Source organism: Vipera ursinii (assembly GCF_947247035.1).
Source record: "Vipera ursinii genome assembly, chromosome: 4".
Taxonomy (NCBI): Eukaryota; Metazoa; Chordata; class Lepidosauria; order Squamata; family Viperidae; genus Vipera; species Vipera ursinii.
In genome coordinates this window covers 83,816,660-83,840,503 of record NC_139514.1, presented here as the reverse complement: position 1 = coordinate 83,840,503, position 23,844 = coordinate 83,816,660, and the positions used below count along the sequence as shown (strand labels likewise).

The 23,844-nt window shown below is 37.4% G+C and overlaps 1 protein-coding gene across 3 annotated transcripts in view; it reads right to left on the bottom strand.

Moving 5' to 3' along the window:
- The window catches only part of ATP10A (ATPase phospholipid transporting 10A (putative)), a 178,553-nt gene that overhangs the window by 35,213 nt on the left and 119,496 nt on the right, over positions 1 to 23,844 (bottom strand). For all 3 annotated transcript variants that reach the window (XM_083361488.1, XM_083361489.1, XM_083361490.1), the window contains 6 exons: positions 14,129 to 14,346; positions 8,959 to 9,144; positions 6,600 to 7,158; positions 3,649 to 3,752; positions 3,220 to 3,346; positions 1,278 to 1,462 (listed from right to left, as the gene is read on the bottom strand). In XM_083361488.1, coding sequence (XP_083217614.1) covers positions 1,278 to 1,462; positions 3,220 to 3,346; positions 3,649 to 3,752; positions 6,600 to 7,158; positions 8,959 to 9,144; positions 14,129 to 14,346 — 1,379 coding nt within the window. The remainder of the gene's footprint in view (positions 1 to 1,277; positions 1,463 to 3,219; positions 3,347 to 3,648; positions 3,753 to 6,599; positions 7,159 to 8,958; positions 9,145 to 14,128; positions 14,347 to 23,844) is intronic.

Below are 23,844 nucleotides of genomic sequence, written 5' to 3'. Positions count from 1 at the left end.
CGTCTGAGAGAAACTGACTGGCCCAGGGTCACCCAGCTTCTGTTGTGCTTATGTACACAAAATACTTTAGGACTGCTTTTCCCAATCCTATGCCCTCCAAATATATTGAATAGCATGGCCATTAAATTGCTAAGTGAATTTGTGAAGAAATTTGATATGCTTGGAGGATACCAGATATGATGGCCACTTTAGCAGTTTTGTTTAAAATTAAAAAGAAAAAAGCAGTCTTTAGCACAATAATAGACAATGGCCATTCAGTTCACAGCTGTATAACACCAAATATATTGATTATATCTGAACTAAACCTGCCTACCCTATCAAACTAAACTATATTAATTAAACCTAGCCTACCAAACACATGCTACAGTCTAATGAATACTGGTCTAGTTTTCTCTTTTTTCTAAAGCAGACTAGGAAAAAAAGAATTATGTCAATTCTCTCTCTGATGTCATACAATATATATTTGATTATACAGCTTTAGCTGATTTGATGAGTCTAAGGATAACTGTTATGGTTCAGCTTCGGGCAACTTGAAGTAGATGGATAACTGTAGAGAGCCACGGAAATAGCCTTGAAGGAATATTCAGAAGCCATTACAGAAAGAACAAGGGCAGAAGCATCCCTTAAGCCCTGAGAAAGGAGATGCTATTAGGAGGAAGCTCAGGTTGGCTCCTTCCTGACTCAGTGGGATATAAAGGGTGGGAAGGTAAAACACAAGCATAGTTGCAATACAGGTAGTTCTCGACTTATGACCACAATTGAGCCCAAAATTTCCATTGCTAAGCAAAACAATTGTTAAACAATTTTTGCCCCATTTTACAACTTTCTTGCCACAGTTGTTAAGTGAATCACTGCAGTTGTTAATTTAATAACATGGTTGTTAAATGAATCTGGCTTCCCGATTGACTTTGCTTGTCAGAACGTTGCAAAAGGCCATCATATGGCCCTGGGACAGTGCAACTATCATAAATACATGCCAGTTGCCAAGCATCTGATTTTGATCATGTGACCACGGAGATGCTGCAATGGTTGTAAGTGTGAAAAACGGTCATAAGTCATTTTTTCAGTGCTGTTATAACATTTCATTAAATGAATGATTGTAAGTCAAGGACAACTTATATTCTGTTGGTTAAATCAATCTCAATAAATTATTTAGTCTTCCTGTTGAGCTGGTTTTTTCATCTGATCTATCTCACAGAGTTCACCATAACATTCTGTATATTGCTTATGGTTCACCAGATTAGAATTGCATGATAATGTACTATATGTCATCATACCACGGAATCAGCATTCAGAGTAATGATCTCTTCATCATGATCTAATAACTTGCAGGCATAAGCAATATTAATAGCAGTTTCTTGTTTATCTCCAGTTAGAACCCATATCTGAAGACCAGCCTTGCGCAGATTTGTGATGGTTTCTGGGACTCCATCCTGCAAACGATCTTCAATGCCAGTTGCACCTGGGACATAAGCAAAAGAAAATAGAAAACATGCTTCAAGCATATGGGTTAAAAAGAAAGACAAAGTACCAGTTTCACAAATGGAAATAATCCATTTAAAAGATCATTTAATTGTCACTGTTACTTACTATAGACAAGGGAAATGGTTTTTAGGATTGATAGATATAATGTAATCAAAAACATTTCATGCTAATAAGATCTTGCAGAAAAAGTGCTTTATAAGGCTTATAAAGCAAAGGACATTAGATGAAAACTTTGGAAACATTGTCTGGTAACACAAGTGGTTTACAGTGGAATCAATCACCTCAAAAGAAATTTGTGGGGGGAAAAAGGTCAATCAATCAATTCCAACTTCTCACACACACACAAAAAGATCTTGCAAAGTTGGAATTAATTGATTGACCCCCCCCCCAAAAAAACCCCCCAAAAATCCCTTTTTTGTTTCCCTGCACGCGGTGATGGAGGAACATGAAGGAGAAATGGGACGGGGCTGGAAGTCAGGTAAGCAAAGACATACAATTCCTGGGGGAAGTGAGGGCATCTTGGTGGTGGTGTGGCAAGCTCTCCAGCTCTGCAGTGGGAGAGAACTGCGACAGAGCTGCAAAGCAGGTGGCAAGATGCTGAAATGGGCCCGTCTCTGTTCCGCAGCTGCCCAGGCCTGCGGCACTTATGGTAAACACGACAGCATTCCGGCTCTGGTGGGGAAATATCAGCTGGCCTAGGCGCTGATGGCAGGATGCCTGATTATTTCAGCACCCACCCTCCCCGAGCCTCTGGCACTCCACCTGCCACTTTGGTCCTAGGCTGCCTCCTTCCCGCTCACCTCTCATGCGGGCCCAGCCAAGCCACGAAGGCGGCCTGGCCACCCCCACCTCAGTGCCCTTCCAACTGCTGCCCAGCATGGCCACCCCAAGGCTGCAGGGGCTGGCCTGGCATGGGAACTGCTTTGGAAACAAACAGAAAAACCATTTTTTGCCCCACCCATTGTTTTCCAGTTGTTTTTCCCAGGGTTTCCCATCTCTAGTTAGGGTTGGAGGGGAGTGGGGGTGAGGGTTACTGTAGGCATGGGAGGCCCGGCTACAGCCTCACGTGATGTGGCAAACGGCTGTGGCCAGGTGAAACTGGCTGTGGAACAAGCTGGCTGGAGGTAAGAGACCGGTATACCATTGGTTAGTGGGGCATGTGGTTCAGATGGGGGAATCTGTCAAGCCTAATGGCAGTGGCATTGGCAAGTACAACATGCGATGTGGCAAACGGCCAGCCAAAACTGGCTGCAGAAAAGATAGGCAGTGTGAGAGGCAGTGGTAAGGTATACCATAGGTTAGCAGGGCATGTTAGGTTAGCTTCGCCTCGGCGCAGAGGCACTGGCAGCCTCTGTGCAGGCTCTTAAGTAGGGCTTACTTTTGGAGGAGGGCTTATATTAGGCCTAACCCTGAAAATCAAGCTCGGACTTATTTTTGTGGGAGGGCTTACTTTTGGGAAAACATGATAGTAAGTTCTCTTACCTTTATAAAGGCTGCTCTAGGCTTAGTTAAATTAAGATGGCTTAATTTAGGCATTGGCCTGGTTTCATTAAGTCAGCTGAGTTCACATCAAAGTTACTATGTACTGTCTTTCAAATGTCATTTTTCTTAAATGTTAGAAAGTTCTAATTGTTTGGTCCAACACAAGTACAGTAACAGCTCAACAAGAAATGATATTTTTAACTTTATTGAAATGGGAGAGGGCATGTAAGCAAATGATTAATGTCAAGATACCTAGCAGGTGAAGATTTGTCTCTATACGGCTGGCAGACTGGAACAGCAGCTCTTCACGGTTTTCAATAGAGGATTCTGCTTCAATGTGACTTTTTAACCAGCAAGAATAATCCTCATTGCTCAGCACCTTTTGGCAAAAGCAAAATGCAAACATTTACAGAATATATAGATATATACTGTAGATCTTAATCCAATCTAATGCAAATGCTATCAACCATCTCCTAGTTCTGTTGGATTGTGACCATAAATCCAACCCCCAGTAAAAAAAAAAGTACCCAGAAATATACACTTCAGGATGTTTTTCTGAATCAAATGCTTTCCGGATGTCTTGGATTTGATCTTCAAAAGTCCTTAAGCATTGGTCAAATCATCTGGGATGTTGGGCAACAGGGTGGGAAAATTTACATTAGGAAGGGGGGGTGGGCTTACTTTTTTTGCAATGCACAATGTCCTCAGACCATCAGCAGCATACAAGTTAAGAAACCTTTGAGTTTTGCTTCGGATTTTCTTTTGATGCCTGTTTCGGGTGTCATCTGGAAATAACCAAACAACAGTCAAAAATAGTACTAATCCGGTAGTTTTAACGTGACTATTCTTTTCCCTTTGGTTTTCAGAATTGCTAACCCTAGTTATGAAGCTATGAAGCCCTAATTTTGTGTTGTTCAAAAGAATTATTTTAAGTACATGGCTTAGCTCTCTGAGATTTTCTATGACATTTTAACTATTTACCATTCAGCTGCTCAGTAGAATTGGGAGAACACTATATTTACCAGCCAGCCAGCCAGCCAGCCTGGTAGATAGACAGACAGAGGCTTATATACACTGTCAAAGCATAGACAGTGAAGATTTCATTAGTTGTGATTAATTGCAATAGCTGCCTTTTTGGAAATGTAATACTTATGTTGAGAGGCAGTTTAAAGACTCCAGGAGAGAAACTGAGAGATTGTGAGTTCTAGTCCCATCTTAGGAACAAAGCTAACTGACTGATTTTGAGCCAGTCACTCTTTCTCAGCCCTAGGAAAGAGGAAATGGGAAACCACTTTTGAAATCTTGCCAAGAATAAAGAAAGAACCTGTCCACGTAATTGCTAGGAATGAGCCCTGACTTGACGGTACAGAAAAAAACCCCTTAATTATGTTATTTTCAATTTTTTAAAAAATATGGGTATTTTTTATCAAGCAAAAAAATAAAAATAAAAGCCATTTTAATAAACTTTTAAAAACACCATCTAGTATAACACTGAATAATGTAAAGGTCTATGCCAGCCCAAATATTAAATGTTGATATGATGAATGCATAGGGGGCCCAATAAATCTTTCAAAAACTCTTTCATGATAAGCTTTAATTATTGACCTGTTTTGCACCAGCTTCATGCTTCTTCCTTTGACATTTCATTAAATACTGCATACAGAAAATCTTTGAAGTAATTTTCTCCAGCTTTTCCAGAAATATTAAAATAATTATGGCAAGATATTTGTGCTGAAACAAACATCTGTCAAAAACCTGAAGATTAAATTTCATGCATATACCATGCAAATGTGTCAAAGGAAACAATCCAATCTGACTACCAAATCTAAAAAGCCATTTTTATTTCAGTGTCTTGTTTCATTAGCAGCACAAATTCTCACCGAATATATTTTATTCATTAATAATAGTTGCAAATATTATTAATCATAACATTGCAAAAGATGCTATCACGTTTCCCCCAGCGGCCTACAATTGTGAAAGCTGTAAAAACTAGACAGGAGAAAAATCGACTCATTCAAACTGTTGTGTTAGAGAAGGCTCCTGTGTATTATTCCACAGACAGCAAACATGACAAACAAGCAAATACTGGAGCATATAAAACCAGATATATCGCTGGAAGGCAAAATCACAAAATTCTGCGTAACTAATTTTAGCCATGTCATGTGATCAGATTCTCTAATAAAGGCAGTTATGTGTGGAATGGCAGTAGTAGAAAAAAAACCCATACAAGACTGGAATATGTGAAGAGAATTGGTCCATAGAATTCTCTATGATTAAGTGAAGAGCTTCTCCTCCTTCTCTTTTTCTTCTTCTTTTGCAAATAGCCAAAAACTTCACAAATTAAAAAAACCTTGATATCACAAGTTCACTTTAAAACCAATATATATATATGTAGGTCTTGGTGTATTCGATTCATTTCCCATGTAGGATTGAGGGTGTCTTGGCGACATTTCGACGAGGTCCCACTTGTCATCTTCAGGCTGGTGTCTTCGGTTTCGTGCTTGTGCGAGCAAAGCGTGATCGGAGCTGCCGTCTCTCTATAAATACTGGTGGGGATGTGTGGGGTGCTGGCTTTGAGAGACGGCAGCTCCGATCACGCTTCACTCGCACAAGCAGGAAACCGAAGACACCAGCCTGAAGATGATGAGTGGGACCTCGTTGAGATGTCGCCAAGACACCCTCAATCCTACACGGGAAAAGACCCGTATATGCCAAGACCTACATACCTATACCCGTGAAAATCTACGAAAACAAATATAATCATCACAATTATGACAAATCATGGCTTGAACTATCTTGCTTTGCATGTAATGAGTCTATCTCATATATTAGTTTCCCCTTTTAAGTTGCATTACTGAAATAAATGAACTTTTGCACAATATTCTAATTTTTCGAGTTTCACCTGTAATTTTTCCTAATGCTAACAAGAAGAGAGCAGCCAATTATGCTTTACTATATCACATGAACAAACTAGTTCCATGTAGGGTTTATCATACGTAAATAGCAAAAATCTACTGTCTCAAGTTCATTTAAAGCTAGTGGTGATTCTAAATATTAGCTTTAATTAAGTTATTTTCAGCAGTAGCCTTATTCTGTCATCCATTTAAGGAACTCAACATGTACAAAGAACAAGACCACACATCTAGATTTCCGCTGCTTCTCTCTAACCCCTTGGAACTGAAAGACAACTGTCAAGTGCAATCTGTGCGCTAACTTTATTAGGGTTCCAGTTTATGAGAAGCAGGACTGTTGGCATAGCTTAATTTTTATGTCAGGTTTAAGCTTTCCACACCTTCGGGTCAATGTACAACAGATTTAAGCTTTTAAGTCATGGTCAACTTTGAAAGAATGGTGATCTGTGAGTGGAAGGTGTTGTCTGAATTAACTAGGGTAAAATACATAGCCATAAAATGAAGGAAGACTCAGGAACTACAGTGAAAAATGTATAGTGCCCCCAGAGTTAAAATATCCTGACAGAAAATACCTAGTAATAAAAATATATTGAGTGCATGGGGAGGTGGATGACTGTAGGGGTTGGCTGAAAGCTCTTCCCCCTCCCCAACTCCATCAGCACTATGGCTGGATAAGTCATTCTTATTTTTTGTATATTTTACTCTAAAAATAGTTTTTACCTGATGAACAGGGCAGAAGGAGGTCCATGATTACAGAATCTGCTCCTTTAGTGTAAACATTTATTTCATTTGTAAGAGGATGTCTGACAACCACTGACATTCTTTTCCGGATGGAGTCAAAGCCCAGGATGTGTAGAACTTCAAAGGTGAGTCTTCCTAGGTGAGGTAGCTCGATTGATACCTGGTCAGGCAGCCTGCCAACTAAAGCACACTCATATGCCCTGGATGCATAGACAAGGGCAGCCTCATCAGGGCTCTCAGCTTCATAGCGCAGTTCTCCCTCTTCTGCCCCAGTTTCGGAGGTCCAGGTGGCTTGCTGGGAATTGTAACCATTGTTATTCATCTGGGAAGAGTTGGAGAACTTTTCTAGTTTTAATAAAGTGCACTCTGCAGACCCTGGGGAAAGAACACCTGAGCTAGCTCGTTGGCTTGATTTGCTGGCTGCCAGGCTTGAAGAGCTACTACTGTTTGATCCAGAGGTCAGTCGGCTGGGGGTGAATCTCCGAATAAAATCTTCAATTGTCTTTACTGGAGACTTCATTTCAAATCTGATTCTGACCTTCAAGAAAAAACCCAATAAGTTGGATGAGGTATTTTTGGTTTTTTTGTTTATGACCTGTTGGCTTTAAACAGTGGGCAGAAAAAATGAAAAACGATTCAGAGTTATAAAATATCAAGATTTAAAAGCAACATAACAATAGCTTGCCTATCCAATTTTGGGTTTATCTTCCTTCCTTTCTTAGTTGCTTTTGCACTGAATTAGACAGAAGCCTTAGTGATGAGAAATAAGCCAAACAGATGTGAAATAAGTTGCAATATAAAACCATACCATATGTTCCCCTTCACATACATAGTAAGCTACAATTGCAATAATAAGGTTAGAATAAACTACTCTAATGCTGGTTTACTACTCCAAACAGCTATAATTTATTCAACCCCTGATGCTCACCCATCAAACAATACCAAACTATTTTATGTCAGATGTGAACCCAACCAACAGAGTGAATGTTTACAAATATTTTCTTCAGTTCAGAGAAGATGATTAACTGTTCATAACTGGGGAACTGGAATAGAACAAAGATTGTTAATCTGTAGTAGCACATACTGATGTAGCTATGCACTGATATTCAATCAGAATTTTCAAATATAACCTTGTGTGTGAAAATAAATGGGGAATAACTTCTTGGTCTAACTTTGCTTCACTGGTTCACATTTAACAGATCAGAAGCTGAACCAGATCAATAAAAACAAAAGAAAACAAAAATTCTGTAATTGGTTATTCTTTCCCTAATATGTCCTTTGGAATTCATATTCTTGGGTCCAAATATATACTTACATTTCTAAAAACCTTCTTCTTGCAAAAGATTAATAAAACAAACACAGAACAATAATGAAGCAAGAGCTTTTATCAGGATGTATATGGGATAGAGGAACAATAGGGAATTCATAATTCTGTTTTGATTATAATAGAAAGATTACCGGTAATTGCTCCCCACACCAGTCTTTCTGTATCTTTCCTTGCTCTATTTGTTTTGGATTTGTTTTGAGCCCTTCATGAGCTGTAGTTTTACATTCATAATAAAATCAATTTCAAATATAATATATCCCTCTCCTGTCTATATAAAATTCTCCTGATGTGGCCTGGAAAAACATTTGCTTCAAATGTCTCTAGTTTTGAGTATTACAACTTAAAAAGAATATCAACAAAATGAAATGTATTCAGAAGAGGGTAATTAATATGATTGTTGCTAGGAACAGAATTCTAAAAGGAAGAATGAAGGAGCTGAGGCAATATGGAAGCTCTCGTCAAAGAACCAGTGTAGATAATTTCTTTTCTATTGTTCCAGCACTTAGGAATTGAATCTATGTTTAAAAATGTAAAAAAAAAATCAGAAAAGTTTTCCTAACATTCAGTCTAAGAATGCAAGCTGCTTGACAGAGGCTGGGACGAGTAACAGGAGCTCACTCTGTTATGCAGCACTCGGGATTCGACCCACCAAACTGCCGACCATCTGATCGATAAGCTCAGCGTCCTAACCCACTGAGCCACCATGTCTAGATTAGCATAAATTAACTCCAAGATTAACATCAGACCAACAATCAAGTAAACAATACCTCCACCAAATAACTACCAAACAAGCCAACTGTAAACAACCCAACCAAAGAACCTCTAACCAACACCCCCACCTAAACTGATAGGACAAGCCACCAGAATATAAACTAAGATCAAATTCCATTCCTTACTAGCACTGATGATATTAATAAGTTTGGATAATGAAATGTCTGCAAGGAAACAACCAAGCTCGGAGAGCACCAAGAACCTCTCGTAATAATCAGTTCAACAGCAGGTCTACCTTACCTTTTGTCGTGGTTGATTTGGAGATGTAACCACCACCGTATTGCAGATTGTCAAAGCTATGAAAAAGTCAAAGATGTCTGAAAGTTCAGGGGACAGTTGGGATAATGGTTGATCGGGATTTTGCAGGTACTTTGCACATTCTTTTACTTTTTGTAGCAAATTAGGATCAGGCGTGATGTCTTTTTCCTGGAATAAAAAAAAAATGCAGAGTGAACAGTTTGCAAATTGCTGGTTGTCTGCTATACCTTCCCAAATCTCTAGAATGCGTTTGTTTTGCAAATAGGCTCTAACTTCAATAATCCCATTTGTCTTTTAGGCGCTCGTGGCGTGTAAATGAGAATTTGTTTAGAAATCAGAGAAATGTGGAAGAATGTAAACAGCAGATGAAGGATTTTTTTGAAATTAATATGAACAAGGATACCTCTATGGATATGGTTTGGGATGCTAGCAAGGCCTACATGAGAGGAGTGTTGATATATATAAATAATAAATGCAGACGTACTTTGGAAGCCAGAAGGAAAGAATTGGAGAATGAAATTAGGGAAAAAGAAAAGGCCTTAATTTTGAATCCATTGGATGTGAAGATTAAGGAGGTTATTAAGCTATTAAGAGCACAATTTGATAAATTGATGGTTGATCAAGTGGCAACCAATTTGCGGTTTGCCAGGCATAATACTTTTTGCAATGCTAATAAGCCAGGTAGATGGCTAGCTTACAGACTAAGGAAAAAGCAAAGGGCTTCTAATATAGATAAAATTGAACATAAGGGAAAGGTTGTGTTTCAACAGGATCTTATTAAGGAAGCCTTTGTGGATTTTTATTCTAAATTATATGCTAAGGAGAAGATTAATGAAAAAGACATTGATGTATATTTGGAGAACGCTAGCATCCCGGTTCTTACGCAAGCACAAAAAGAGGAGATTAATCAATTGATAACAGAAGAAGAAATTCTTATAGCAATTAAGGAATTGAAGGTGGATAAAGCGCCAGGTACGGATGGTTTGACTGCGGCTTACTACAAAAATTTACAATTAGAGTTGATAAAACCGTTAAAGGAACTGTTCCAGACAATTCAGAGAGGGGGAAAGGTGCCTCCGTCTTGGAGAACTGCTTTTATCTCTTTGATTCCGAAGGAAGATCAAGATGCTACTCAAGTAAAAAACTATAGACCGATATCACTTTTAAATACAGATTACAAGATATTTGCTAAGGTGTTGGCTAACAGATTGATGAGGGTTCTGCAACAGGTGATTCATGGGGATCAAACTGGGTTTATTAGTGGTAGGCAAATGAAAAATAATGTGAGGCATATATTTGATGTGTTAGAGTTTTTGGAAAGGAACAACCAGATCCCTGCGGCGCTAATTTTTTTAGATGCTGAAAAAGCCTTTGATCAATTGAACTGGCAATTTTTGATGAAAGTTTTAGATAAAATGAATTTTGGGGATAAATTTTTGCAACCAATTAGGGCATTATATCAAAAACAAACTGCCCGAATAATAGTTAACAATAGTTTGACTGAAGCATGTAATATTGAGAAGGGCACAAGGCAAGGGTGTCCGTTATCGCCTTTGTTATTTGTGTTAACATTGGAGATATTACTGGTAAAAATACGGAATTCGGAAAGAATTAAGGATATACAAATTAGAGATCAGGATTATAGATCGAGAGCATTCGCAGATGATCTGGTTGTTACGGTGACCCAGCCGGAGAACTCTGTTGTGGACCTGATGGAGATAATAATGCAATATGGGAAGGTTTCTGGATTTAAAGTTAATGCACAAAAAACTAAAATTCTGGCCAAAAATATGACAGTATCGCAAAAGGCTCTTTTAGAAGGATTAACTGGATTTGAGATTGCTAAAAGGGTCAAATATTTGGGGGTGTTTTTGTCACCCTCTAATACAAAGTTATATAAAAATAACTATGAAAAATTATGGGGAAAAATTCAAAAAGAAATGGAGAGTTGGGAAAAATTGCAATTGTCTTTGTTGGGAAGAATCGCAGCAGTGAAAATGAATGTCCTGCCTAAATTTTTATTCTTATTTCAAATGATACCGGTTCTTAAGAAAGATTCTAATCTGGAAGAATGGCAACGGGGTATCAATAAATTTGTTTGGGCAGGGAAAAGGCCACGAGTTAAATTTAAGATTATGCAGGATACTCGTGAAAGAGGTGGTCTAAAAATGCCCAATCTTAAATTATATTATGAAGCTGCTGCGTTAGCAGGAATAAGTGATTGGATTAATTTGACACAAGAGAGATTATTAAATCTTGAGGGCCACGACTTGTTATTTGGCTGGCATGCATATTTGTTGTATGATAAGAAGGTAGATAATGTGTTTAAAGTGCATATTTTAAGACAGGCATTGTTGAGAGTTTGGAAGAAGTATAGACATAAGTTAGACTGTAAGATGCCATTGTGGGCAATTCCAAAACACGCAATAGAAAACATAAATGTTGGTTTCAAACATGATGTGACTACGTATAAGGAGATTTTAAGTTTGGAAAGAAATGTCTGGTGTTTGAAGCCGTATAACCTCTTGCGAGATGAGAAGATTGTTCAAACTTGGTTTCAATATACTCAGTTACGGGCCAGGTGGAAAGAAGATCAGAAAACTGGTTTTGCAATGACTGATGAAAATTTGATAAAGCAAATTAGAAATCAGGGTCCAGCACATATCAAACGGATATATCTTGCTTTGATAGAAATTGACTCAGAAACAGAACTTGTTAAAGATTGTATGATAAAATGGGCCCAGAACATCCAAGAAGTTATTACAATGGACACGTGGGAAAAGATCTGGGTGAGGAACGTAAAATTTACACAAGCTCAAAAGTTAAGAGAGAACTTTTATAAAATGTTTTATAGATGGCACTTAGATCCTAAAAAGCTTGCAAGTATGTATCCGAATTATCAGCCAAAATGCTGGAGGTGTGGTGGCGAAGATGCAACATATTTTCATATATGGTGGACCTGTAAAAAGGTCAAGGCTTTTTGGATAAAAATTTGGTGGAATATGCAGAAGATTTTCAAGCAAAGGATAAAGTTTTGTCCGCAACTCTTTTTGTTGGGTATAATTACAGATGCTACAGTTGTGGACACTAAGTTGATGTTGAATTTAATTACAGCAGCAAGACTTTTAATAGGTCAATATTGGAAGAAGGAGGAATTGCCGACTATAGAAGAATGGACTTTAAAGGTTTCTGACCTGGCAGAGATGGCAAAGATCTCGGCTTATTTGAAAGATCATTCGCAAGAACGTTATATTATGGAGTGGAGAAAATGGATTGAATATATCCAGAACAAATATGGGACTAAAAAGTTTCATTTAGCATTTGAATAAGTCTTCCTTTCTATTTCTTTTTTTTCTTTTTTATATGTAATATTAGTATTGTTTGTAGTTATCTTATATGAGCTAGAGAGTGATAGATTTAAGAATTTATTGTTGGTAGCATATGGATGTTTATGATTGTTCTTTGTTTTTATACCCTGTACTTAGCTCTGGGAAGTCGGGGGGGGGAGGGGGGAAAGGGGGGGAGGAGAAGGGAGGGATAGGTGGGGGGGAGGGGGGGATTGTTAAAGATAAAATGTATTTTAAAACTTTTCAATAAAAAAAATAATCCCATTTGTCTTTGAGTAAATAGGTTCTCTCTTATTCAGAAGATGTTGTGATCCAGCTCTGGTCTTAACAAGTAAGGGTTTTTTTTTTTGGGTTGTCCATTGAAAGAGTAAATTTTTATATGGATAGGGAATCACTTCTAAGCAATGTAAAAAACCACTCCTTATGTTTTCAGTTCTATGAAACAAACTGTAATATTTATTCACTGGAAGTTTGTTTCAGTGCAATTGACTGTAGGCATGAAACTTGTTATAAAACTATGTATAAACTAAACTGTCCCTGTTGTGCCTCATATCATGTTCCAGTGGTGTGGTGTGTGTATGTCTCTGTGTGTGTGTGTGTGTGAATTTACTTATTAATTAAATTTGCCACCCATCTCACTCCAAGGCGATTCTGGGCAGCTTGCAACATCAAACATGACAGATTAGGAAAAGCTAAAAAAAGTTAAAAAAAATAAATAAATTGTTTACTTCAGTGAATGGTTAAAGAATCTGAGAATGTATAACTTATAAAAAAGATGACTAAAAGGATATGATAGCAGTCCTCAAATATCTGATGGTTTTTCACACATAAGAAGAGCAGTTATTCTCTGTTGCCCAGAGGACAGGACTAGCTAGGATCAATGGCTTAAAATTACAAAGAAAGTTGTTCAATTCAGATTGCCACATACATAAAATGGTGAATTTTTTTTATTAAAGGTCTTGAAACAGATTCTGGATGGAATAGATGAATTCTAAGAGTCTATGATATTTGATTGAAATAAATTGATTTGACATTAAAACACAAAACAAACTAATAATTATAGGTCATCCTTTTTCTATAATTTTATTAAATATTTTTTTAAAGATAGAAGTCTAATATTAACATAAATAAAACAAAGAAATTAAAGAGAAAGTAAAAGTGCAAGAAATGAAAAGTAAAATAGGAAAAAGGAAAAAAAGATAGAAGTAGCTTCTGATCCTCTTTATAGCAATTATAGTACAATTATAAATTTATCTCTTACTGTATGGTTACAATATAACTCTCTTTTTTCTATAATCTATTTTGTCTAATCACCAAAACAATAAATCATAAGTTCATTTTTTCTTGTTTCACATAAAGGACTATATAAGGTTATAGTACATCCTTTATTAAATTGGAGAGAAGAGAAAATGAATAGATACTACCGGTTCACCAAGGGCAACTGGAAGTCATATGTAAAATCAACCTAGGAAGTAGCTGTGTGGTCCATGAGTTAACTACAAGTTGCTTCTTTTATTGTTGGCTTGTCTTCCCCATCATACCTTGTACCTACAATACAGAATATAAGCTGCCAGCTGCATTGCGACTAGCTAGGAACTAAAATTGCACAGCTTCTGCATTCCTACAGAATGCAGAAGCCAGAAGGTTGGTTTGGTGGATTGCTAACATGTCTCATGGGTCCTCTGGCCTGGCAAGTCATGATGTACAGGTTTAGTAAAACATAGTTGGATTGGGTACAATTAGATTAAAATGGTGGTACTAAGGGAACAATTAGAATAAAATATCACTATCCCATCCTTACTTACCATTGGGCTACTGAAAGCTGTATGCTTTGAAAGAATGCTTGCTCTTTTGGCTTCTGCTCTGCTTCCTGTTCGTCTATGAGATTTTACACTCTGGTTCCTGAAGGTGACTTTGACGCTCTGGTGACTACTAATACTATCCCGCTGAGACAATGTCCCCACTTTAGGTGAGGTTTCTTCATCTTCTGAATCAGCTTCCTGGTACATAGCTAAACGCTTTGCTTTTTTTAATGTATGGGAAGAAAATGTATATAAAAAATGAAAACATGAGGTTAAACAAGTTGCTATAAGATAAAAATCCACTAAGACTCTTAACACAATCACCAACTGAGATCTAAATATGAAACAATACTCTTAATTTGCAAAATATTTCAGAACTTAGAGCTTAAAAAGTTAGTAGTCTTATACTACTGAAATACTTTTTGACCTCAGGAACACAGTCTTAGTAATTATTTTTTAGTTATTTCTCTCATTTGCCAGGTATATATCACGGCATTGGATTACTTTGTCTCAACAAAATGCACAAAATTCCAGCCCCCTAAAACCTGCTATATTGCTGAAATTTGGTAATTGAAATTTGGTAGTGCATACAGCTTCCCAAATTATTTGTCATAACTGCAGTAGAAGTTGGTATACAATGGCCCTAAATGGTATCCTCCAAAAACCCAATAATAAATTAAAATATTAATTAAAATAAAAAGGATAAAATAATACATTACTAAGTCTTGTTAAATTTCTTGATGCTTGGATGAGGCCTCTGAGCTGAGATCACTGAAAGCTCATGGGTTTTTGTGAGATCACAAGATTTTAGACATATTAAAATATTTTAATATTTTTATACTCATGCTATCACAACAAATTTATGCAACAGTGCCTGAAAAGTTGTTGGACTCTGAAATACAATTACTTTCCTATTCATAAAAAGCACCCCAAATTGCCACCATCTCATGTTATCATCTTGCATTATCCCCACAGCTTCTGTGCTTTTGAAAGTCTCTCTTGTCCACAAGCAAATTGCTCCCCTCTGGATTAGATTATACACAGCATGTTTATTGATAAAATGGGTGTATATGTATTAATATGTCCCCAGATGTTGCTAGTTTCCAGGAAAGTAACATTACAGTAATTGCATATTTCATCAAACAGTAAATGCAAAATGATGAAACAACAAAAAAAATCTCAACAAAACAAAAATACAGGGATCTGGAGCCAGTGAGAACTTTGAACTATTATAATCTTTAGAACCAATGATTAATACATGGAGGAAAAATGTCAGTGCAAAACACCACATAGTTGTGAGTTTGCACTAGTGATTTAAGGATAATGCCAGTGGCTTAGAGTAAGTTCCAATTCCACTCTGGCTATTTATGTAATCCTTTTTATTTAAGAGGAATTTAAATAGCAGGGCTTGTATAGAGCAAAGAAATCAGTGACTCATCAGCATATTGGCTATATGGATGAATGATCTGCTGACTCAGTCAAGAACTCAATTTATGATACAGAAAAAATCTTACTCCATTATTTATTTCTTTGTCTTAGAAGTCCTGCATGTAGTTCTAAAGAATACCCATATCATTAGGCAAAGTGGGTAGCCAGGCCTAGTTTCCTGAACTACATCGTTGTTGGAAGACACACCCATGTGCCCTTGAAGCTCAGTCTGTCTCCTAAATTAGTCTGCTGACCTAAGTAAGTCAGAAGCCACTAATATTACTGATATTGAAGTAGGATTCTTGAAGAGAATGATGTTTCCCCATCCTGATGATGTTCCTTTAAAAACAAATATTTTAAAATTGGGCTGTTCTTCCAGGTTTTGGAGTAGGGTGTTTGTAGAATATTCTTGGTGCTATCTTTTGTCTGAAGGAGTATGTTTATCCAGAATGGGATTTTCTTTTTTTTCTTTTTTCTTTTTAAATACATACCACCTAAAACAATTCTGAGCTTGAATGGCCTTCAAAACCTATACTGCAAATAAACAAATTAAAAAATGTCTACTTGTACTTCAACTTTCAAAGCTGTGGGTGCTCCAACACTGGAGGCTTTTAAGAAGAGATCGGACAACAATTTGAATGAAATGGTATAGGATTTCCTGCCTGAGCAGGGGGTTGGACTAGAAGACCTCCAAGGTCCCTTCCAATTCTGTTATTCTGAAACTTAAGATAGCAAAATGTCTTAAACAAACCACAATAATAATGAGATTCTTATCACTGGTTGTTATAACACTCTTGAGACTCTGCCATGGGCTAAACGAAGGATATATTTGAGTTACAAACATAAGCCAAAAGCCAAGAATAGACTGGAGGGCTGATAGGCCTAATACCAAGGGTTAAGGGAAGGGACATCAGTAAGATCACCCAAGGAGAGCTGCTCGTAGTAATAGATTATATCAGGAATGTGAATATGTGCTTAGTGGACATTCCTGAATGACCAGCATCATCAGCCAATTTAGCCAAAAGTGAGAGATGCTGGAAAGTGTAGTTCACTTAAATCTGGAGTACCACAGGATTCTCCTGGAACACAACAGATGACCATCTCTGTTTCCAATTTCATTTCCATCCCACTTCAACTGCATAGGGAACTATACTGATGAGAAATAACACAAATATTTTCTGCATCATCCACATTTGTTTTATGATATTATACTGAAGGGGGAGTGAACAATTTGGACATTACAGTGTAACACAGATGGGTTTTAATTGAGGATCAACTTATAATGACTAATTGAATAAAATAGTTATTTAATTCAGTACATAGCTCCCTCCATTTTCTGGCTCAATGTGACAAGGCTATTTCATTTGGAAATAGCTCATAAAATCTTAAAGCCCATGAGAAAAATGTCTTTGCAGTGTGCTTCTTCCTAAGCTGGGTGGTATTATCTTGCAGTTTTATTTGCATGTAATCAAGAAGAAAAATAAGTCTGTAGGGATTATTGAAAATAAACAGTGCATAAGGAAAAGGTAGAAACTTTGTCAAGTATTTTGTATACAGGATATTAACTTAAAATTAACAATGAATAGGAAATGGTGGATCATAGGTCCCGCTGCCTGGAGGCGGTCCGGGTCTGGATGGGGAGGAACAGGCTTCGGCTCAACCCTGACAAGACTGAGTGGCTGTTCGTGCTGGCATCCCGGGAAATTCCGATTATTCCATCTCTGGCCATGGGGGGTGAGCTATTACCCCCCGTAGATAGGGCACGCAACTTGGGGGTCCTTCTAGATTCACAGCTCTCTTTAGAAGAGCATATTGGAGCTGTGACTAGGGGGGCCTTTGCCCAGGTTCGCCTGGTGCGCCAGTTGCGACCCTATCTGGACCGGGATGCCTTGCGTACAGTCACTCATGCGCTCGTGACCTCTCGTCTAGACTACTGTAATGCTCTCTACATGGGGCTGCCCTTGAAGTCCACTCGGAGGCTCCAACTGGTGCAGAATGCAGCCGAGCGAGTTGTACTGGGAGTTTCCCGATACTCCCATGTTACACCTTTGCTCCGCGAGCTGCATTGGCTGCTGGTTGCCCTCCGGGTGAGATTCAAGGTGTTGGTAATGGCTTACAAAGCCCTACATGGCATGGGTCCGGATTACCTACGGCAACACTTGCGGCCGGCATCAACTTCCCTCCATCCAGCGCGCTCCCACAGAGAGGGCCTCCTCAGGGTGCCTCCGATCAAAGAATGCCGATTGGTGGCCCCCAGGGGGAGGGCGTTCTCTGTGGGCGCGCCAGACCTGTGGAACCGCTTGCTGGTTGAGCTCCAGATGGCCCCCGACCTTCGCTCCTTCCAGCGCGATCTAAAAATGTATTTATTTGAGAAATCTGACTGGTTTGATGAGTTAGGGTTGGGGGTTTTAATATGTTTTTAATTATTGTTTTAAATTTTAAATTTGGGCATTATATTTAATCGTTTTTTAACTTTTGTATTCTGTTTTTATATTTATTGCCCTGTACACCGCCCTGAGTCCTTCGGCAGAAGGGCGGTATAAAAATATAATAAATAAATAAATAAATAAATAAATAAATAAATAAATAAATAAATAAATTCCAAATAGTTATGAAAGCTATGAATAATTAGTTTGAAAAACATCACCAAACACTCTTATAAAAAGTTCATTAGGGAATAAAATAGCCTCAAGTCACTAGTTATCTATTTTTGGATTCACAAACCAAGTAGGCAGATTGTTAAAAGAATCTTCTGATCTAGACATTTGGAAATCTATTTTTGTCAATTCTTGTGTAACTCAAAGTGTTCCAGATAACATTTGTGTTAATTTCATTCACCTTGAGACATGCCAAAGTTTTATATTAATCTAATACAAGATAAAACTTGGTAGAAAATTTTTAATTGTTGGGTAAGCCTAAAAATAATTTCATCTTATTTGCAGAAACAAGAGACATACTAGGCCATATTGGTAATTAAGATAAAGGAGACCTTAGCATCAAAGCCACCATTATTAACAAATGTAAGAAGGTGGATTTGTACATCGCACAAAATAATCATTTTAACTTTGTTGAATAATCTACTATGGCTTGTTCACACACTGCAAACCCTGGGATACAAGCCACAATGCCTAGATTCACAGACTGCATGAAACCTAACCTAATCTAATTTAACCCAATTTAGTATGGCTTAACATAATGTGTGGAAACCATTGCCATGACCAATAATGTTATAGGAAGATGAAACTAAAATTGGATTTTGAATGCTTCAGTTCTTTGATTTGTTTGACTATCTTCATGGGGAACAGGCAGAGCAAATGGAACTGAGTCACACTGGACTTTTCTCTCATACCTATTTAAAATGGAAATAAATATATCAGGATTGACTTTCAAGAACTTTCTAACTAGAAGCTGATAACTAACTAGAGTTAAATTAAAGAGTTTCAAATCCAGGTTCTTTTCTGAGAAACAGAACTGAATTCAGTGTCAGCTTATAGTTAGGTTTTCATTTTACTAATTGGGAGAAAGCTATTTTTCATTGTTAAATAACAGACCCAAAATATTAATAGTATATATATTAATGCAGAAATGTACCAGTAAATACAGAGATAGATTCTCTCCACTTCAAATGTAAGAAACAGAAGAAAATTCTGAACTGAGAAGTGCAAAGACCATAACAGGTAAACTATTTCCTTTCCTATGTTGTGTTATGGTTAGTCTTTATATTTTCTCATTTTCACATATGTTACTTGAACTGATCATTTACTCACCATTTACAATAACCAATTGCTCCTATTCAATTATTCTTACACTCATGATGAACAGGTATGCAAGTGTTTTATGTTAGTATGCAAGTCTTTTACCTCTGTCCCTGATGTACTAGAGGGCAAGTGTTGTGAGAAGTTTGCTATAATTGTAGCTTTTCTGCATCCTTTAGAACTTGATTTGCAAAAAAGCCTACCTGCATTCAGGCTCCTTGCTACATTTCTCTGCTATGGAGGGAAAAGCTAATTAGCACATCTTGACTCTTCCTTTCATCATATAAAGAGAAGAACTTTTGATTATATTATAATTAAAGTTTCCATGTTGATCTCTGTAGTTAAGTAGATCAGGGAGAAAGAAAAAGCACATAAGATTTCCAGCTGCCTGACAAAACTGCACAAACCATATAAAAAGGAAACTGTGGACACTGTACAATTGAAATGACTGAATACTGATTTCTTTATTATCAGCAAACTGACATAAATCTGAAAGAACATCAAAATGCAAATATGTATGAACATAATCAATATAAAGTTTGACATTAAGATGAATACTATGCAGGAACTATGCTTGAGGGATGATGAGGTTATAGAAACATATGACTGTGACTTTATCTGTGTGATCAAAGCCCTGCATCTTTGTGCTGTTGTGGTCACCATCTTGACTAATCTTTTAAACCTCTTTTACTCTTCCTCTTTTATTGTAAGCAACACACTTCACAACAAATAAGCACTTCTTTTTAGGCATATAATCCTCCTAAAGACCAAACCACTTCTGTCATGTGAGATCTATGACTGAATTCTCTCTTAACATTTAAAAACAGCTATTACAGTACATTATTCTTATGGTTGTACAGTGCTGACTCAGAGCTGCGTCTTTGGAAAAAAATGCAGGCATAATACAGATATCTGTTTCCTTAAGTCTAGCATTTTCAAAGAGTCTGTGGAAGTGTTTGTTTTGAAAAAACGGAAGCAAATGTTTCCCACAATCACAGCCTTGTGTGTAACTTTCTGGTTTGTAACTTGGTAACCTCAACATTGTTTTCTTGAATCAATAATAACTAGCTTTTATGGAATATGCCAGGACTTTTCCATTATGTAGCGTAGCAACCTTCTATAGACTGTTGCCTGTGTCAAGATGAGTGGGCAGTACACCTACCAGAATACTGATTCCAGCTGGGAATCCTGGAAATTGCAGTCCAAAATACAGTATCTAAATAGCATCTGTTTGAGAAAGGCTGTTTTAGGTATGTAGTAATCAGAAGGCCACTGAAAAGCAGGGCTGCTTCTACTTTGTGGTTGATATCATTTTTATTTTTTGTGCCTTTGAATCAATTTTTGACTCCTAGCAATTGCAAGGACTAGTCTCTGCTGTTTTCTTTGCACTGTTTTTCAGAAGTGGTGCCATTGCCCCTTCCTAGGGCTGAAAGAGAGAGTGACTGGCATAAGGTGGGTCTAGAACTCAACAGTTTCCCAGTTTCTATTCTGATGTCTTAACCACTACAGCAAAGTGGGTCTCATATGTGCTTAGGCAACACAAATTGGTATTTATTTATTTATTTATTTATGAGAACAAAGAGGACCCAATTTTTGGTGTAGTATCTTTTCTTAAAATAAAAAACCCCTTCTAATGGATGAGGGGAGATATTTAAGAAATGATGGAAAGAAATTTGCTTTATAAGGCATTCCACCTGGGACAGCATGTTCTCTCTTTTTATACCACAAATATTTTTCTGAAACTTCTGCCATCTATGGTATGTGGGATGGTTGCCAATGTTAATATTCTTTACCCTGACTTCTAATGCTCCTGGACATTTCGCATACAGAAGGCTCTTTATTAATGTTAAAATGTTAAATTACATCTTTCAAGACTACAAAAGATATCTATTGAATAAAAGTCATTTGATACAGAAGACTGCTTTTGCAGAACTGAATAGAAGACTGCTGTGGGCATGCATGTGTTTATATGTGTTAATAGAGAGGGGTATTAACTTTGGCTTGGATTTTTAAAGACGTTAATAGAGTTAAGAAAGCTCAGAGTATTCCTGTCCTTATTCACCCCTAAAACCAGCTACAGAAAAAGATAAGAGTGGTGAAATCTTGGGAACTACCAGGGAAAGGAATAACCTCGCTGAAATTTATTGGTCTGCTTGCTTCTTCAATTAAAATAGAGCTGAAAGAAATCTTGGAGGTCTTCTAGTCCACCCCTTGCTCAAGCAGGAGACCCTATACCATTTCAGATTATATGGCACTCCAGTCTCTTCTTAAAAACCTCCAGTGATGAAGCACCCACAAGTCCTGAAGGCAAGTAATTCCACTGGTTAATTGTCCTCACTGTTAAGAAGTTTCTGCTTAATTCCAGGTTGCTTCCCTCCTTGACTAGTTTCCATTCATTGTTTCTTGTCCTGCCTTCTGGGGCTTTGGAAAATAAGTTAAACCCCTCCTCTTTGCAGCTACCTCTCAAATACTGGAATATTGCTATCATGTCCCTCCAGTCTTCTTTTCTCTAAATTAGTCAAACCCAAATACTGCAACCATTCTTCATATGTTTTTGTCTCCAGGCCTTTAATCATCTTAGTTGCTTTTCTTGTGGTGACCAAAACTGTATTCCAGGTGTGGCCTTACTAAGGCTTTATAAAGCGGTACTGATACTTCACAATGATTTTACAACCAAAGATTGTATTAGCTTTTTTGGCTGCTGCTGCACATTGCTGGCTCATATTTAAGTGATTGTTCATTAGGACTCCAAGGTCCCTCTCACAGTTACTGTTTTTGAGCCAGGTTTCACCTAATCTGCACTGTACTTGTACCTTTCTTTGATTTTTCCTGCCTAAGTATAAAACCTTGTTTTTCTCCACATTAAAATTTCATTTTTTTTGCTTTTAATTATAACTTTATTTGTTTCTAGAAGTTTGCAAATCTGTTTTTTTTATTTCCAGGATCTTCCCAGGTATTCATGTTAGGCTGATTGGTCAATAGTTTCTCCCTCCCCCTTTAAAAAAAAGAGTTAAACAGTTCTGCTTTCTTTCTGCTGCCTATTACTTCTTTACCATCTTCTCTCTTAAGTGGACTTACTGTTTCCTTGACTTGCTGAAAGAATTTTTTTTAAAAATATCTTTGACTTTTATTGCAAATCTTTGTTCATTCTGAGCCTTTGCTTTCCTGATTTCATCTTTGCAGATTCTGGCTATCTGCTGATACTCTGCTTTAGATATGTGTCCCTCTTTCCATTGTTTGTACTTGTCCTTTTTGTCTTTCAATTTATCAGAAAAAATCTTTGTGCAACCATGCTGGTTTTTTCTTGGATTTCTTCTTTTTTTTCTTTTTCAGTGGTATTGTGTTGGACTGGGCTGTTATGATCATATTTTTCAGAGTTTTCCACGCTTCTTCCTCTTTAGGATTTTTTCTTACATTCTCTCTGAGTTTGTTAAAATCAGCTCTTTTGAAGTTTAAGACACTGGATAGATTATGTTCTGTTGCTTGTGTTTGCATTATATTGCATTTCAATACGACATGATCACTTTCACCCAAAGTTCTGGAAACTTCAACTCCTGCTATCACTTCTCTATTAGTAAGAATTAGGTCCGGAATAGCTTTTCCTCTAGTTCCCTCCTCTGCCTTTTGGATGACAAAGCTATAAGCTAGGCTGGTTAAGAATCTGTTTGATCTCCCACTTGCTGCAGAGTTTGTCTCCCAGTTAATATCAGGGTAGTTAAAGTTTCCCATTACTACTGTGGAATATTTCCTACATACATTTGTTAATTGTTTAGCAGAAAGTTCATGTATTTTTTTCAGCTTGGTTGGGTGGCCTGTAGCATATGCCTATAGCAATGTCATTCTTTTTCCCTTTTATATTGATCCATACGGATTCTAGGAAGTTTTCATCCTTGGTTTTGTGGACTTCTGTAGAGCTGTAGTGATCTTTTATATATTTTTTATTTTTTTTTATTTTAATCCCATTTATATCCCGCCCTTCTCCGAAGACTCAGGGCGGCTTACAAGCTTAGCAGTAGCCTTCATTCTATGTATATGCCTGCTTATTAGGGCTTTCACACACCCCCAAGCGGCATTATTACAAAGTCAGCTTAATTGCCCCCAACAATCTGGGTCCTCATTTTACCTACCTCGGAAGGATGGAAGGCTGAGTCAACCTTGAGCCTGGTGGGATGCGAACCTGCACTAATTGCAGGCAGCTGGTGTTACTTAAGGAGGCATCAGCCCACTGCTCCACCAATGCAACTCCACCTCCTCTTTTCTTAGGTCTCTTTCTTTTGAATAGTTTGCATCCTTCCATCAGAACATTCCAGTCATGAATTTCATCCCACCAAGTTTCAGTAATGGCAATTATATCATATCTGTCTTCATGTACTAATACTTCAAGTTCACCCTGTTTGTTCCCTAAACTTTGAACATTTGTGTATAGGCATCTGGGTCTTGGGTATGTTTCTTATATCTCCTACTTTTTATCTGGGTTTTCCATCTTTTGCTTCACTCTCTACTTCTTTGTGTTTTTCCTTTTCTTCTTCTTCTTCT